At 42.2% G+C, this 19,207-nt stretch overlaps 1 protein-coding gene across 1 annotated transcript in view; it reads right to left on the reverse strand.

Annotated features, from left to right (window-relative positions):
• Window positions 1-1,153: 1,153 nt before the first annotated feature.
• Window positions 1,154-19,207, reverse strand: part of LOC309559480 (cytochrome P450 2G1-like) — an 83,736-nt gene continuing 65,682 nt past the window's right edge. The window contains exons 4-9 of the mRNA XM_082262754.1: window positions 12,943-13,103; window positions 9,349-9,525; window positions 5,569-5,704; window positions 4,873-5,060; window positions 4,410-4,551; window positions 1,154-1,717 (exon numbers count right to left, since the gene is read on the reverse strand). Coding sequence (XP_082118880.1) covers window positions 1,530-1,717; window positions 4,410-4,551; window positions 4,873-5,060; window positions 5,569-5,704; window positions 9,349-9,525; window positions 12,943-13,103 — 992 coding nt within the window. The 3' untranslated portion in view covers window positions 1,154-1,529. The remainder of the gene's footprint in view (window positions 1,718-4,409; window positions 4,552-4,872; window positions 5,061-5,568; window positions 5,705-9,348; window positions 9,526-12,942; window positions 13,104-19,207) is intronic.

The following is a 19,207-nucleotide window of genomic DNA, read 5'->3' on the forward strand; positions in this document are numbered from 1 at the left end:
AAAAAATTGCAATAAGCGTATTTTGATTGGTTTGCACAAAAGTTATTGCGTTTATTAACTACTGGAAAGATTTATGTCATTTTTATTGTTTTTTTTTTTAACTAGTAATGGTGGCGATCTACGATTTTTTTTTTTGCGGGACTGCGACATTGTGGCGGACAGATCGGACCCCTAACTGATATTTTTGACACTTTTGACAGTAAAGGCTTGTGGGCTAGTGACGTATGTCTACGTCACTTTGCCCAGGAGAGGCTGGCTGCCGCAGTAAATAGTCGTGCGGTGGTCGGAAAGTGGTTAAGAGGTCTAGTTTAGTAAAGATATTTTACCTATAGCATTGGGAAATTAAATCCTCTGTAGTAGGCAGTGGGTAACAGTCTGGTATTCGTTTTTTTTTTTTTATCAGGCCAAAGTCAACAAATAGTCAAGTTTTCCTTCCTATCTTGTTGGCTATGACTGGTTGGAACGTAACGGGGAGGAGTCAAAAGGTTCTATAATATCCTCTTCATCAACTGTGGCCTAAACTAAAGCTTGGGTTGGAGAAACTGGAGAAATCTGGGGGTGCAATGCTGAAGTATGAGACAATTGTGATTATAACCTAGTCCAGTAAATGCCTACACGTATCTTTCTTTACAGACATTGCCTATTAGGCATATTTCATCATGTCCAATCCAGAACTTACAATCCCAGTGCATGAAACAAGCCAAGCCCTAATAGATTGGCTCCAATCTCAGTGACAAAAAAATGCAAAATTGCCCAAATGCTTGTTTTGATGTGTGGGAGTTAATGTTTCCTTATCCAACATTGACATTTTGGTATTACTATAGCCCTGAAGGGTAGTCAGTATGTCCTGAAGTTGATAATAATGAAAATGGGCATTGTAAGTTGCTGCATTTAAAATGTAAACCTTTGATTCTATTTGAACATTTTTTTGACACAGTGACAGCTTAAAATGTGTTTCATCCTTTCCAATTGCATAAATCTGAAGGTCATCAGGCTCTTGATCTGCTTGCTTTAAGAGATGTAGGAGGGGTGGAATGGCAACATTTAGCAATGTGGTTAAATTTGTTACCATGCATTCAGGAAGATACTAAACAAATATAGAAGGATTCATTTTTATTTAAAAAAAACACTTACACAACTGTATCGTAAAGCATTGTTGAGCTTTTGTATTTTATTTTGAGTGGACTTGATAGATACAGCTTGACAAATCAGCAACTTTCTGTCTGACCTATAATGATGTTATAGAAAACAAGACATTGTAGTGAGATTTGTTGCCCAGCAAGCCAATAATTGACTTGACCCCACTTCCACACAAAGCCCCACCCTTATACATAACTGCCACACTGCCACGCTGACAGTGTACCCATTGGGAAATAGTGCTGGTGTTGATCAGTGTGCTGTTCCCCCTTTGAAACATGGACCAGGATGAAAGGTTAGGCTTTCTCACATCAACTCTAGAGATCTTCTTCATGGGAGGAGAGGAGCTGCTTGTGGAAAAGGTGGGTTTGTTCCTTGAGTTAAACAACATTCTACAGAGCCCGAGGGATGAAAGACATCTCATAAAATCTGGGGACATTGGCGGATCCTGTCATTGTGGGTTTGATGTCTTCATCTGTGAATTTAGTCTTAGAAGTCAGTTTAAAGTTCTGTAGGATAGTTGTTATGAAAAGAAACAGCTCCATACGGGCCAGAGCTTCTCCAACACAAATTCTCTTTCCTAAAAGAGAAAAAAAAGACAGTTACATTTTGCATTGTATTGAATACATTTTTACAAAATGACCCCTCTAAACATTTTTAACACAGTCACAAAACAAAAGAAAGGAACTAATTGTTATTGGCAAGAGAGAGAAGACATTTTTAAACTCTAGTCACAATTGTTTGGTCTAAATGACCTAGAAAGTGTTGAGACCCGAGACAGGGCAATTCGCATTTTAAAAATGTGTTTAACTAAAGCAGCCTTCATATTTCTCTCAAAAACTGTTTCCTATATAAAGTAGGTCATCTGTCAGCAATTTTGTCAAGAGACTGTTCTTCTGAAGCAAGCACTGAATCCTTGTTAACGAGCTGAGACATGAGGACCAGAGCGATTGAGTCACTTAATCCAATCTTCTGAATATTATATTGTGGAGGTGGGCTTCTAAACGAGGGCCTGTATTAGGGCAAGTAAAGCCATTTATAGGGAATTTCAAATCAACGTCTCTTCTGAAAAGCATTGTTACCATTTTTTTAATAAAACCCAAACTTTTTTTGAGTACTTTAACCCAAAAATGTGATGTTTGCTACTATTACCAATAGTAATACAACATCAGGCGCACCCTAGTGCATTAAATGTGGCAATTAGAAAGAAAGAAATATAGGCGACGGTTACATTTACAAAAGATCCTTTGAAAAATCAATTGGGTACTTCACAAAGGCTCATTAAGAAGGATACCAAAAAACAGGATAATTTTGAGTATAGTTGCACTTTAACCTAAGAATGTGGTGTATGGTTAAAATCTAAACGTACATAGAGAGAATCGCATAAAGGCTTCATTCTTCTTAAAGGAGCCAATGCGTCAATCAGGTACTACACAAACAATGGGTCAATCCTCTACTTCACAATGGTCATCAAGAAAGATACCAAAAAACAGAACGCCTCTCATTTTAAGTATAGTTGAACCTTAACCTAAGAATTTAGTGTCTGGGTAATATGTAAATGTCCCTACAGAGAATGGCATAAAAGGTATCAATCTTTTTAAAGCAGCCATTGTATTGACCAGATACTTCACAAACAAAGAATCATCAAGAAGGATAACAAAAAGCAGGAACCCTTTCATTTTGAGTATAATTTTATTTTAATCTATGAATGTGGTGTCTGGGTAAAATGTATACAGTATGTACCTTCGGAAAATGACATAAAAGCTTTATTTTTCATAAGCAGTCATTGTGGTTGATTTACTAAACCTGGAGATTGCAAAATCCGGTGCACCTTTGCATAGAAACCAGCTTCCAGGTTTTTTTTTTTGTCAAAGCTTAATTGAACAAGCTGAAGTTAAAAGCTGATTGGCTACCATGCACACTGCACCAGATTTTGCATTCTCCAGTTTAAGTAAACCCGGCCCATTGTGTCAATCAGGTACTTCACAAGCAAAGGGCCATCAAGCAAAAATACCAAACAGCAGGACCCGACTTAATTCTCTTATTTTGAGTATAGGTGGTTTTGACTTAAGAATGTGGGTTCTGGTTTAAATATAAATGCACTTGCAGAAAATGGCATTAAAGGATAAGTTCAGAACTCTTTAATTAAATTAAATGAATGACGCAGCCGGGCTGAGATGCATTTTTTTAAAAATTGTGACAGCGAGCGAGGGGAGAAAATCCCCAGCCCACTGTAACAATGTGGGATCGTGGAAGGGCATCAGAGGGGTGCAGGGGCTGGTGCTACAGTAATATGTTACACCCTGAATATGGGTGTAACATGATACAAAAAGGTAAACTTATCCTTTAAATTCTCTGTTCTCCTTAAAGCCAGGGCTTTTTTTCAGCTGGAACTTGGTCTAACTCAGTTCCACCACCTCTGACTCAGGCCCTCTCCTCCCTGCTCACCACTATCAGATGTAAACACAGAAGTCTGGCTTATGTGTTTACAAGGTGACAGCTTGTCTCCCAAAGACTCCCTCAGATCTGATCTCCAAAACGGCTCCCACTGAGTGCAGGATGGGGAAAAGGGATATGCAGTTGCCCGGGCTGCAGTACAGATGCTGACATCCTCCCTGGATGATCTCCCCACAAGTAAGAGAGGTGGAGCTACCTTCAGTGTGCTGGGAGGTACTAGAGCTATGAAAGTAAGACACATGGAAGATGGCGGAGCATTTAAGGAGGTGGGAAGAGGATGGGGGGCAGCGTAAGGGGGGGTTGCATGCAGAGGTCATTGCTGAAGAAGGATGAAAGGGAGATGTGGATGGGGGATGCAGAGGTAAGAGGCTGTGGAAGAATTCTGCACTCTGTGTGTAGCCAACCCCTGAACTTGGCAATCTGTGTGCAGTGCACCCCTGAACTCTGCACTATGTACGTATTGCACCCTAAAACTCTGTGTAACCCCCCCCCCCATCCCCCGAACTCTGCGCCCTGTATATAATGCACTCCTGGTATTTATTGTCCCTTTAAGACACTCCCGCTGTTAGTGACAATTGACCACGCCTACTATTTGATGTGTGTGTGTCTGTGAGGGGTGGCGGGAGGTTTAAGGGGTCGTGGTTGAGTTCCTTTACCTATTTTCTGAGAAAAAAAGCCCTGCTTAAAGCAGTCATTACATCAATCAGGTACTTCAAAAACAAAAAGGTCATCAAGAAGGATACCAAAGACAAGACCACTCTCATTCAGTATAGTTTATCCTAAGAATGTGGTGTCTCATTAAAATGTAAAGGTACCTGCAGAGAATGGCATAAAGCCTTCATTCTTCTTAAAGCAGCCATTGCTGTCCAGGAAATGATTGGGGTTGAACTTAGTGGGAGTAGTAAACTTCTTGGGGTCTTGATGAACAGTACATAGTAATGGATAGACATCTGTACCCTAAAGACACACAAAAAGAGTGACCTCAGAGGAGATAGCTTATTACATTTCAGAATACAAAATAATATTTAGACAACTAATTGGTTTTTATGCAGTGTATTTAGGACAAAGTAAAACAATACCCAATAGATAAAATATAAAACATCCCCTTAACAAGGTCATATTTAGACCAATTTAGACCAATAATTGTTATTTTTTGTCAAACAATGTAAGTGATTTGAAATGCACTTATGTTGGCATGAAAGAAAAATGGAATTGAGTAAATCAAAAAATAATTTTATAAAAAAATATATTTTCACAGTGAACAAAAATCCCCCCTACCTTAGGAATGGTATATCCCTTAAAGTTGATATCCTTTGTCACTAAGCGTGCAACATTAACTGGAAAAATATCACTATATCTCTGGATCTCGTGAATTACAGCATCTGTATACGGCATTTTGCTCCGATCCTCAATGTTCGGGATGCGATTCTGGCCAACAACCTTTTCTATTTCCTCAAGTACTTTGTCTGGGAAATATTAATGTAGATATTATACAGAAAAAAAAGGATTTAGCAATATAAGAGATCTATGTATAAAAAGAAAATTGCTGTGGCTAGTGCATAGCCGTTGCAAATAATGCCTGTAATCTGTTTTATATGGTAATTTCCTATGATCTTCAGCTCCATCCAATGGCTATAATGCAGCATTTCTCTGAAACATCTCAATCATAAAAATACCCTATTATGACCAATGGATGGAGCTAACAAATAAACATATTAGACAAATTATTGGGGATATTTGAAAGTGTCTCATGATCCGGCTGTGCGGACAATAAGACATTTGTATGCAAATTTGTTTATGAATAGACACCTATGCGTACATTAACACAAAGCAAAAATTAGAAGTCACCTTTCTTGGTCCACACATTCTAGATAATTGAGAAACAATATATGATTTTTTTTTTTTTTGACAGGCCAAGGCACCTCATTTCTCTTTTCATGAGTATTTAACTGCAGAGTTCTCCCCAGTATTTACCTTGTATCTCAGGATATCTTATAAATATAAGGAATCCATTTCGAAGGGTGCTGCTGACTGTCTCGGTTCCACCAAAGAACAAGTTGAGTATTGACAGTATCATATTCCTTGTGTCAAAATGTGGATTGCCCTTTTCCTAAAAACATAAAATGATATATTAATATGAATAATAATAGTAAATAGGAACTTAAAGTGTTACCCAGGACCCTGCATTCACTATATCTGGTTTCCCACAGTACACAGAATATGGAAATGCAATTATTTTAGTAAACATAAACTGCTAAATACCACTTCTCATCAGTAGTATATAGCGGTCTTGTGTCTTCCATCAGTGTCAGTTTAAAGCTTGAAGGAGGAGTTTTCATTCTCCTCTGACTGTCCTATGAGGCTGCATGATCCTTGTCCCTCTGTCTGGACAGTGCTGGGGTCTCTGTGCCGATCACATGCACCCTCCCAAAAAAAAAAAAAAAAAAAAAACCCTCTAGCAATACACGCCAAACTGAGCATGTGCATAATGCCTCCAAGGCTCCATCCTATCAGCAGATGTAATGGGGACAGTAAAATAAGGGGAGGATCAGAGAAGACAGGATCAAACAGCCTTTTAAGAAAGGATCAAAGGCAGAGGATTAATTCCTTAGGTTCCACATGAGTAAAACAAGCATGGTTTACTGCATATACAGACTGATTTTCATGGTTGTGGGTTTAGTAACACTTTAATATTTCTCTATGTATTGGGGGGGGGGGGGGGTATTTGGCAAAAGCATCCTGTTGCTTGGTGTAAAAAAGAAAGAATATGTGCATGTGTAAAAAATAGACAATAAAGCTACATTTCTAACAAAACACCCCCCTGCAAATAAGAAATTAAAGTGATTGTAAAGTCTTAGTTTTTCTTTGTTACAAATAACATTTGCACAGAGCAGCCCAGATCCTCCTCTTCTCGGGTCCCTCTTTGGCACTCCTGACCCCTCTCTCCTGTTGAGTGCCCCTATAGCAAGCAGCTGTTTATTCAGACATGGAGCCTTGACCCGACCCTGCCCCCTCTATCTTCATTGGCTCACTGAATTTGATTGACAGCAGCAGGAGCCAATGGAAACACTGCCATCTCAGCCAATGAGGAGGGAGAGTCTCGGACAGCCGGATCTATCCTGCAACATCGCTGGATCGAGATGGGCTCAGGTAATTATTAGTGGGGCTGGGGAGTGCTGCTGCACACAGAAGGTTTTTTATCTGAATGCATAATGCATTCAAATAAAAAACCTTCTGCCTTTACAAACACTTTAAATGCATTCTACGCATTCAGATATAAAGCCTTCTGTGTGCAGCAGCTCCTCTCAGCCCCCCTAATACTCACATGAGCCCCCTCTCTATCCAGCTATGTCAATGAATGCGTCAGCTGTCCGGGACTCTCTCTTCTGATTAGTTAAGACACAGCAGCGGCACCATTGGCTCCCGCTGCTGTCAATAAAACTCAGTTTGCCAATCAAGAGAGAAAGAGGGTGCAGGGTCGAATGGCAGCTCTGTGTCTGAATGGATACACAGAGCTGCAACTCGGCTCGGGTGCCCCCATAGCAAGCTTATTGCTGTGGGGGTACTCAGCTGGAGGGAGGGGCCTGGAGCTCCAGCCAGGGATCTGGGCTCCTCTGTGCAAAGCCACTGCACAGAGGAGGTAAGTATAACATGTTTGTTATTTTAAAAGAAAAAAAAAAAAAAACACGAGACTTTACAATCACTGTAAGTACTTCCCACTCCCACTTCATCTAACACAGCTAAAATTAAGAGGAATCACTGACTGAAGTCTTTGAAAAATTACAGTTCTGGTGTTGTCAATCTCCTGTGTTCTTTGCTGTGCTCAGTATTTCCTTTACCATCCCCTACATTGTCACTATGTCCTTTAGTAATGTAAGGTGGGATCAACAACTGGGCACAGCAGAGGGCTCCAGAGATCCAGAATGTCCTTTAGAGATGTAATGGTTTGTGGGATCAACTAATGGGCACAGTAGAGGGCTGCAGAAATCCAGAATGTCCTTTAGTGATGTAAGGGTTGGTGGGATCAAATAATGGGGACACTGTATAAAGAACAAAAAGAGGGCGCACCGACCTTGTGCATTACCCAAATTGAGTTTATTAAAAAGGAATGAGAAGAGATATACTCACAAACATTAAAATGGTTAAAAGCATATCAACCTGCAATGGACCCAGAGTCAGTCTCTGAAGAAGAGGGGATCCGCCCTCGAAACACGTCAGCCATTTGGAAGGTCCTCAGGCATGCTGGACACTGTCCTGATGACCTGGTTGCTTTGGGTCCATTGCGGATTGATATGCTTTTACCATTTTCATATTTGTGAGTACATTTCTTCTCATTCCTTTTTAATAAACTCCATTTGGGTAACACACAAGGTTGGTGCACCCTCTTTTTGTTCTTTATACAGTGTCCCCATCAGGTTTCTCCTGATCCCAGGAGGGCAGCAAAAGCTGTGCTTATACCCCAAGCCTCGGAGACCCATCGCCACCACATCTCTGTTGAGCGCAGGAGAAATGATTTATTTGTTCACAAATAATGGGCACAGCAGAGGGCTCCAGAGATCCAGAATGTCCTTTAGTAAAGTAGGGTTTGGTGGGATCAAATAATGGGCACAGCAGAGGGCTCCAGAGATCCAGAATGTCCTTTAGTAAAGTAGGGTTTGGTGGAACCAAATAATGGGCACAGCAGAGGGCTCCAGAGATCCAGAATGTCCTTTAGTAAAGTAGGGTTTGGTGGAACCAAATAATGGGCACAGCAGAGGGCTTCAGGGATCGACTCTCATGGAATTGTTGGTTTCCCAAGAGAGTTGGTGATTCATCATTCATCACGTTGATGCATGAGGGCATGGGCAGATTTTACTTTGCCGCAGTGAGGTTAGGAATTTGCAAAACATGTCACAAGCGAGCGCTATGAGGTTGGAACCGCTAGCACAAAAAGGTGAATATATACCTTCTAAACAGTGAAACAAATACAAGTGCCGCGCTAATATGATAAGTATAGATGTGCTCATAAAACAGAAACAAAAATAATAAATTAATGAAAGTCCAATCCTCTATAGTAGTCTGTAATCCACAATGAGCAGTGTAAACAAGAAGTTCAAAGAAATAGTGAATCCACCTCTCGTGACTAATGCAATAGGTGACAGTGCTCCTCCACCAGCATTAATATGCGCTCACCAGATATCCGGAGATCAACATTACAGTCCCATCAGGAACTGGAAAACCCCTCTACGGTGCAGGGACGTCCTGTCAATCATGGAGTAGTGGATGTACTAAATAAATGCAGATATCCTGGGATCAAAGAACTTGATTACAATCCCATCAGGAACTGAAAAATCCCTCTATGGTGCAGGGACATCCTCTCAGTCATGGAGTAGTGGATTTTCTAAATAAATGCTCATCAAATAGAGCCAAAATTGCTTATATAATGTAGCATTTATTAAAAATTGAGGTTAAAAAAACATACGTCACAGCAAAAATGGCCAATAACTCGTATCAGATAGTCCGCCGTTCCGCAACAGGGATACAGTAGTCAGACGCCAGCATGTAGGCCTCCTCCCAGGATATCTGGTGAACGCATAGAAAAGCTGGTGGAGGTGCACTGTCACCTATTGGTGAATCCAACTCTCGTGACTAATACTTTTCTTTGAACTTCTTGTTTACACTGCACATTTGGTGTGTGCATTGACACCTTTTATCATATCATTGCTTGCCTGACCGGGCAGACCTGAATGCCTAATATTTAGTTAATGTACATACTTGCTGCTGCTTGATAAGAAAACAGTCAATGTAATCCCGAGGACAGTTGGGATCCAACGTTTCCTGGTTTATCTTCACTCTCTCGGAGATGAAATTTACCAGTTTATCCAGATATCCGTTTACTCTTTGATGAGGTCCCGGAATGTAGTACATGATATCTGGGAGCATTTCCTGCAACTGGATCATGTATAAAGTAAATAATTTGTACAAGCAATTCAGCTACATTTTTTAAAATTTATCAAAGTAAACCACTTGACCTCCGGAATATTTTACCCCCCTTCATGACCAGACCATTTTTTGCGATACGGCATTGCATTACTTTAACTAATTGCGCAGTCGTGCAAAGCTGTACACAAATAATGTTTATTTTTTTTTTCCTACCACAAATAGGGCTTTTTGTGGTATTCGATCACCACTGTGTTTTTTTTGCACTATAAACAAAAAAATACTGGCAATTTAAAAAGAATAAATAAATAAATTATATATATATATATATATATATATATATATATATATATATATATATATATATATATATATATAGTGCCTTGCGAAAGTATTCGGCCCCCTTGAACTTTGCGACCTTTTGCCACATTTCAGGCTTCAAACATAAAGATATAAAACTGTAATTTTTTGTGAAGAATCATTTCGATATTTCAAACTTTTTTAACAAATAAAAACTGAAAAATTGGGCGTGCAAAATTATTCAGCCCCCTTAAGTTAATACTTTGTAGCGCCACCTTTTGCTGCGATTACAGCTGTAAGTCGCTTGGGGTATGTCTCTATCAGTTTTGCACATCGAGAGACTGAAATTTTTGCCCATTCCTCCTTGCAAAACAACTCGAGCTCAGTAAGGTTGGATGGAGAGCGTTTGTGAACAGCAGTTTTCAGTTCTTTCCACAGATTCTCGATTGGATTCAGGTCTGGACTTTGACTTGGCCATTCTAACACCTGGATATGTTTATTTGTGAACCATTCCATTGTAGATTTTGCTTTATGTTTTGGATCATTGTCTTGTTGGAAGACAAATCTCTGTCCCAGTCTTAGGTCTTTTGCAGACTCCATCAGGTTTTCTTCCAGAATGGTCCTGTATTTGGCTCCATACATCTTCCCATCAATTTTAACCATCTTCCCTGTCCCTGCTGAAGAAAAGCAGGCCCAAACCATGATGCTGCCACCACCATGTTTCAGGGTGATGAGCTGTGTTGCTTTTACGCCAAACATAACATTTTTCATTGTTGCCAAAAAGTTTGATTTTGGTTTCATCTGACCAGAGCACCTTCTTCCACATGTTTGGTGTCTCCCAGGTGGCTTGTGGCAAACTTTAAACTACACTTTTTATGGATATCTTTAAGAAATGGCTTTCTTCTTGCCACTCTTATATAAAGGCCAGATTTGTGCAGTATACGACTGATTGTTGTCCTATGGACAGAGTCTCCCACCTCAGCTGTAGATCTCTGCAGTTCATCCAGAGTGATCATGGGCCTCTTGGCTGCATCTCTGATCAGTCTTCTCCTTGTATGAGCTGAAAGTTTAGAAGGACGGCCAGGTCTTCGTAGATTTGCAGTGGTCTGATACTCCTTCCATTTCAATATTATCGCTTGCACAGTGCTCCTTGGGATGTTTAAAGCTTGGGAAATCTTTTTGTATCCAAATCCGGCTTTAAACTTCTCCACAAGAGTATCTCGGACCTGCCTGGTGTGTTCCTTGTTCTTCATGATGCTCTCTGCGCTTTAAACGGATCTCTGAGACTATCACAGTGCAGGTGCATTTATACGGAAACTTGATTACACACAGGTGGATTCTATTTATCATCATTAGTCATTTAGGTCAACATTGGATCATTCAGAGATCCTCACTGAACTTCTGCAGAGAGTTTGCTGCACTGAAAGTAAAGGGGCTGAATAATTTTGCACGCCCAATTTTTCAGTTTTTTATTTGTTAACAAGTTTAAAATATCCAATAAATTTCGTTCCACTTCATGGTTATGTCCCACTTGTTGTTGATTCTTCACAAAAAATTACAGTTTTATATCTTTATGTTTGAAGCCTAAAATGTGGCAAAAGGTTGCAAAGTTCAAGGGGGCCGAATACTTTTGCAAGGCACTATAGTTATAGAAACAATTGAGTACTTTCAGTGATACTTTTTTTATTTTCACCAACATACAATTTTTCAGGACAAGCTTTCAGGGTATGTCCCCTTCTCCAAGGTCCTAGCAGTACTCTACTGTACTACTGGGACCTTGAAGAAGGTATTACACGCAGAAAGCTTGTCCAGAAAAATTGTATGTTTGGCGTAAAAGCAACACAGCTCATCACCCTGAACACACCATCCCCACTGTCGAACATGGTGGTGGCAGCATCATGGTTTGGGCCTGCTTGTCTTCAGCAGGGACAGGGAAGATGGTTAAAATTGATGGGAAGATGGATGGAGCCAAATACAGGACCATTCTGGAAGAAAACATGATGGAGTCTGCAAAAGACCTGAGACTGGGACGGAGATTTGTCTTCCAACAAGACAATGATCCAAAACATAAAGCAAAATCTACAATGGAATGGTTCACAAATAAACATATCCAGGTGTTAGAATGGCCAAGTCAAAGTCCAGACCTGAATCCAATCGAGAATCTGTGGAAAGAACTGAAAACTGCTGTTCACAAACGCTCTCCATCCAACCTCACTGAGCTTGAGCTGTTTTGCAAGGAGGAATGGGCAAAAATTTCAGTCTCTCGATGTGCAAAACTGATAGAGACATACCCCAAGCGACTTAAAGCTGTAATCGCAGCAAAAGGTTTCTTTATGTTTGAAGCATGAAATGTGGCAAAAGGTCGCAAAGTTCAAGGGGGGCGAATACTTTCGCAAGGCACTGTAACTACCACAAACGCACAAAAGTTTTGTGAAAAGTGGCAAGAATTTTGTACAGCCTTTTGCTGTCCTATATCATTCACTAGAACACGGTAAGTTGAGTTTTTTCAACCTTAATTTGAGCAATTGATTTTGTTGTTGTATACATATTTTTATTAATAATAATCAAATTGATTATTTTAGCATCAACTTTACAACACTATTCCAAATAGATGAAATGGTTGATTAAAAGCAGACCTTTACACTATCATATCACTTGCCATTCTGCCCCCCCCCCCTCCCTTTTCCAATTACACTATTGGATAATAAAATTTTTGGGGAGTTAAGTAGCTTTTCTGCGAGACTGGGTCCTGCACTTTCTACTTTCTCACCTAGGTGGGAATGATGTCACTCTGGGATAATGACATCACACATTTTAGGAGGTTTTAGGGCAATCTATGCTGCACTGTGTACGTGCCAGCAACTCCCAGGGTAGATGGCTCAAAGAATCCGGTAGAAAAAGCTGGCACCTTGGTGACATCAAAAAAGAACATGGTGGCATGGGTGCTGAGAGACAGCGGCTTACATCAGACAACACCGCATTTTATAGGAGAGTATTTTTTATTTATTTTTTAACAACCCAGCATTCAAGGTAAGAGGGTAAAAAAAAAAAAATTGTAAAGCAAGGGAGTGAAGTTAATCTTTAAGGAAAATGTTCCTTAGTAAGCCATGTAGCACCAGCATCACCTACCTGTCCTGAAGAGGAGCTCACGTTTTTGAATGTTGCACCAAACAAGCTCAAGAGTTGCCGAAAATTGTGATCATCATATTCAAAGCGGTTTCCAAACACTATAGAGCAGATGACATTGGACACAGCCTGGGAAAGGAGGTTCGACGGGTCAATGGATTTTTCTGTAAGCAAATTTTAAAAATATAGTGATTGTACAGGTTTGCAGCCGTCCATACTTCACTTTGTATCATTATGATACCATTCCCACATATTGATGTTATGGATGGAGGCCACATGACAGCCAATCCTGGAGACAGCTCAGTCATTATTTGCATAGCAGTGCCTATAGGCAAAAGCCTAAGGTACCAAATACAATCCTGCTTTGGCTTGGAGGAATAGGTAGATACATTCATTCTCCAAATAGGGCTACATATCAGCCATGGCTGAACCACCAACACTAACCCTGATTATGGGTTATTGTACAGTGATACTGTATATGGAAGGCATTCACTATGCATTTAATATGCATTTGTATTCCAATCTGTTTATTTCTTTATATACAAAATTAACAATAGAAAACAGTATAGAACAGCAACAAGTGTTTCTGAGGTTTTCATATAAATAAGGCACAAAATACATTTGCATAGCATGTAGTGATGGGCTTAACATTCGAGTCAATCATAAGTTAGACTCGAACATCGGGTGTTCGTGTGTTAGCTGAACACATGAACAAATGGGGCGCTCGGCGGGAAGTTCGCCCGCCAATGAGCGCCCCATAATGCACTGCGTGATTGCAATGCATTAAGTGCTTGTGATTGGCCAAAGCATGTACCTGACCTGTATGCTTCAGCCAATCACAGTACAATGTCCTGTCAAAGCCATGATTAGCCAAAGGCAGGGTGCCTTTAGCCAATCATGGTTTAGAGGCTAAGTCCACGCCCCACACCACATATGGCTGCTTACATGGCAGCCATGTGTAGTGTGTTAGGAGTGCAGATTAGGCAGGGTAGTTAGTGGATTGTGCTTTGATGTTCAATGCAGTCAGTTCAGTGTAGTGTAGGACTGATTCATCTTGTGTAACACAGTGTACTGCAGTCAGTTTAGTGTAGTACTGTGCTGATTCTTGTGTAACACAGTGTAGTGCTGTGCTGTGATTCTTGTGTAACACAGTGTAGTGGGGCCACTGAAGTGTTGGTGTATACGATATGTCCGTGTCACCCCATTGATCACTATTTTTTTCTTTTAAGTTTTTTTCTTTCTTTGCAGCATCAGGTTCTGTTGCTGCAATATTAGTACTCCCCCTTCTGTGTCGCAGGTGCTATTACTTTTGCCTCAGCAGTGATTTTTATTTTTATGGTGCAGCAGCACTAATTTTATTTAGGGCATAATTGCTGTCCCCCCTTTTGTGTCATATATGCTATTCCTTCTGTGTCAGCAGTGGGTTTTTCTTTTTGAATTTTTTTTCGTAGCACAGCAGGACTAATAATATTTAGGGCATAACTGCTGTCCCCCTTCTGCATCACAGGTGCTATTACTTCTGCATCAGCAGTGATTGTTTTTGTGGCGCAGCAGCACTAATTTTATTTAGGGCATAATTGCTGTCCCCTCTTTTGTGTCATAGGTGCTATTCCTTCTGCCTCAGTAGTGGGCTTTTTTATTTAGATTTTTTTTTCGTGGCACAGCAGCACGAATAATATTTAGGGCATAATTGTTCTCCAGCCTTCTGCATCACAGGTGCTATTCCTTCTGCATCAGCAGGGGTTTTTAATAAAACGGTTTATAGTGGACCAAGTACAAAAGTATTGCACCTAAGCACCATATTCCCTTCCCACATGCTATATTATAAAGTTTAAGAAATCCCCCCCCCCTCAAAAAAAAAAAAAAAAAAAGGATAATAAAACAGGTTGTAGTGCACGAAGCACAAAAACTGAAAATTGTTTATAAGATACTTACCGTAATTTTCCTTTCCTGATGGACTCCATAGCAGCATACGTTCGGGTAGGTCCCGCCTCCTCTCCTACCCTCTAGGACCCCACTCCCATAAATCTTTGCTCCCTTTCAGCATCCGTGTTCTGTAACTAGCCTACTCAGAAACTGGGAGGGAACTCCTGCTGCCATGGAGTCCATCAGGAAAGGAAAATTATGGTAAGTATCTGATAGACAATTTTCAGTTTTCCTGACAGACTCAATGGCAGCATAAGTTTGGGAAATAACTCGAAATACACTCAGACGCTGAACAAAAACATTTAATTAGTACCATCAACTGACAGCACTTGAACACCAAAATTAACAGAAGATAAGGCAGCCGGTTCAACACAATAGTGAGACATAAAGGTGTTTATAGACAACCAGGAAGCTGCCCTGCAGACCACTTCAAGGACGACATGTTTAGAAACTGCCCAAGACGTAGAGACGCTTCGGGTTGAATGTGCCGTCACCACTTCCGGAGAAGCCAAGCCTTTTGATTTGTATGCCCACTGAATGGCTTGAACGATCCATGCAGCATCCGCTCTGGATGAGGCCTGCATGCCTTTTCTCTTCCCATGAAGAAGAACAAAGAGAAACTCTGTTTGACGAAAAGCAGCTGGGGCCGCTAAATACTGCTGCAGAGTGTCACCTACATCAAGAGGATTAATCCGAGAGTCTTCTCCTGTCCTAAAGGTAGGAAGGACAATTTCCTGGTTTCCCTGGAAAACTAAGGTTACTTTGGGAGTTGACCCTAGCATAGGTATTTGGACGACTCAGCCTGGGAAGAAGGTTAGAAACGGCTCCTTAAACCCCAAACTTTGGATCTCGGACACACGCCTTGCTGAAGTAATTGCCACCAGGAACACTGTTTTGAGTGTGAGCTCTTTAATCGATAGAGGCCTATTCGAAGCCGAGGCAAGTGAGGAAAAAAAATCTAAAACCTAGGGAAGATCCCATTTGGGAAATCTCAGCTTCATCTGAAGCCTAAGTTTCATAGCACCTTTGAAAAATTGGCGGACCAGTGCATGCCTAGCCCAAGATACTCCTGTGAAGGCTGAGATGGCTGAAACCTGAACCCGGAGTAAGCTAACCGATAGAGACAAATCCAGACCTGACTCTAGGAAGCCTAGAACATCCTGTATTGTAGGATTCGTATCAGGGTCGGTTCTAGGAGACAAGTAGCTAGAGAATTTGGCCCAAATCCTCTCATACACTCTATTGGTTCTACTCCTCCTAGCATTCAGAAGAGTAGGAATAGCTTCTGCTGGACATCCTAGGGCCTCCAGCCTCCCCCTCCCAAGAACCAAACCTTGAGATGCAGATGTGCCCAGCACGGGTGTAGAGCAGGACCTTGAGATAAAAGATCCGACCTAAGAGGCAGGGAGATTGGAGCCCGGTAACTGAGCAGTGTCAGTAAGGGAAACCATGGCCTGTTGGGCCAGTATGGAATTTTTGCCAGAACTTCCACTGCTTCCATCCTGAGCCTCCATAGGAATTGAAGAATGATAGGGACCGGAGGGAAGGTGTAGGCTCTGTGAAACTTCCACTGATCCGTGAGAGCATCTACCCTGAAGGCTTGGGGGTCTCGGAATCTTGTGTAATATTTTGCAAGCTTCTTGTTGCATGGAGCTGCAAACAGGTCAACCTCCGGAAGAAAACCTAGAGACTAAACCCACTTGAAGACCTCTTTGTTGAGGGGCCACTCGTTGTTGTCGAATGTGGCCCGGGAGAGAAGGTCCGCCTGCAGGTTCTGTAATCCCGGAACATATGCTGCCGACAGATTGGACAGATTCTTCTGGGCCCAGGACATAATTGGTTTCACCTCCCGAAGCAAGGATCAGCTGCGGGTTCCACCTTGTCTCTTCACATAGGCTACCGCCGTTGTGTTGTCTAGCCTGGATATTACAGACGACCCTTGAATTAGATGACGAAAGACCCGAAGAGCTTTAAGGGCCACCCTGAGTTCTAGAATATTGGAGACTACTCCGTGGGAAGAGAAGATCCACTTGCTCTGTGCCACTTTGGACAGACAATGGGCTCCCCAACCCGTGCTTCTGGCATCTGATGTTACTGTGACCCACGAAATGGGAGCTATGTAGTGACAGTTCAGAAGGTTCTCCCATAGCAACCACCAGGGAAGACACCTCTTCATAGTTGCTGTTAGAGATATGCGTTGAGCCAGGTCGTCCGACTTCCACTGATGTAGAAAGCCTATCTGGAAGGGCCGTAGCTTCACTAGTGCCCACTTCCCCTTGGGAGCTGTTGCTACTAGAGTCTCGATTATCTTCAGACACTGTCGAGCAGTGAGATAAGAGGAGGAGAGGGCCAACGAAACCCTGTCCCTGATCACCGGAATCTTCTCTTCGGGCAGAGAGGTGGTACCTTCCGCCATATTGAACTGTGCCCCCAGAAAGACGAGAGACTGAGTGGGCACCAGGTGGCTTTTTTCTATATTCAGGATCCACCCAAACTCTCAAAGGACCTTGATGACTTGGTCTCTGTGTTCGAGGAGCTGGGCCTTGTCTTGGGACAGAAGGAGGAGATCGTCCAAATAGCGGTGCAGTCTGAAGCCCCTGACTCTGATTAAGGCCACCACCGCCAACAAGACCTTCAAAAACGTGCGAGGCAATGTGGAAAGCCCGAAGGGGAGACAAGTAAATTGGAAGTGATTCTGTCCTATGGCGAAGCGAAAAAATTGTTGAAAACTGCTTGCGACAGGAACGTGAAAGTATGCATCTTTTAAATCTATAGATATTAGCCAATCTCCCGGCTGAACTGAGTGTTGAATTGTCAAGAGAGATTCCATTTTGAACTTTTCTTTGAGAATAAACCGGTTTACATGTGTCAAGTCTATGACGGGCCTCCGTTCTTTTTCCGGACCATAAAAAGAGGTGAGTAGATACCCTGCCCTCTTTCGATTTCTGGAATGGGAACCACTGCGCCCTGAACTAACAGGGAGTCTATATAGGTGAGAAGAATCTGACTTTTTGCTTCTGATATGGGAACTGAAGTGGGAACAAACCTAAGTTTGGGAATGCGGACGAAGGTCCAGAAGTGACCCACAGAAACCGTATTGACAGTCCAGGTGTCCCGAATTGAGGCTACCCAGACATGCCAAAAGTGGAAGAGACTAGACCCCACCCGACATGTCTGAGTGGGCTCAAACTCAAAATAACTTTGTGGCCTCCAGGTCGCCAAACTAATCTCCCTTGGAGGCCTTCTGAAAAGAGGACTGTCTGTATTTCCAGCCTCTACCGTAGCTTTTGCCTGGCTTGTAGCTACGTGCCTCTCTGGCAAGACCTGTATTCTGCTTCCTTGGCTGAGCTCATTTGGAGCCAACTGGGCGTCTATCCTGAGGGACGAACCCCGACCTACCGCCAGTGGCCCTAGTTATAGCACTTTCTAATTTGTTCCCAAAGAGAGAAGAACCCTCAAATGGGATCCAGCACCCCACTTGCTTAGATGCAGCGTCAGCCAACCAAGGCCGGAGCCAGAGCGATCGTTTGGCGGTCGCGGAAGATAGCATAACTCAGGCCAAAAGGCGGATAATGTCAATGGATGCCTCGCCCAGGAATGCCAACGCCATCTTAAATTCCTGAGTTGGAGAGCTCCTGGCCACCTCTTCGGAGACACCCTTAAGAGTCCCCTCAATGTCTTCAGTCCAGATTTCCATTGCCTTAGACGTTGCGGCCAGGGCAAAAGCTGGTTTGCAGGCCATGCCTGCTGTATGATAGATTCGCTTCAAGTCAGAGTCAATTCTTCTCTCCAGAGGATCCTTAAAGGAGGCCGTATCTTCCAAAGGGGGAGTTACATGCTTGACAAGCCTCATTACTGCCACGTCCACCAGAGGAAGGGACTCCAGTTGCTTCACCTCCTCCTGTTTAAAAGGGTAAAGTTTTGCCATTTTAGAGAGCATGGGATTTTTTCTTTCCACCTTGCTCCACTCTTCAGTGATAATTTCCCCTAGCTCTCCTAGGAATGGAAAGTTGAGACATTCCTTGCTCAATTGCTTGAAAAATGTCTTCTGTTTGGGGGGAGAGACTGTAGGCTCTTACCAATCGAGGGCCTCCTTTACCGCCTTTACGAGAGGAGGAACAAGCCCAAAATCAAACCCCACACAGGGATTGTCCATCTCTGGATCACTCTCCGATAGAAGGAGGGAAGGGCGACTTGGCTGGGAAGAGTCCAAGAAATCTTGACCCTGCGATTCCATTTCTGGTTAGCGTGGCTGAACAGAAGTCTCTCTTTGGTGGGAGACCCACAAATCCGACAAGGAATCCTTTAGGACACGTCTCACCACAGACTCCAGATTCTGGTC

Source organism: Pelophylax lessonae, assembly GCF_965119305.1.
Source record: "Pelophylax lessonae genome assembly, chromosome: 7".
Lineage (NCBI taxonomy): Eukaryota > Metazoa > Chordata > Amphibia > Anura > Ranidae > Pelophylax > Pelophylax lessonae.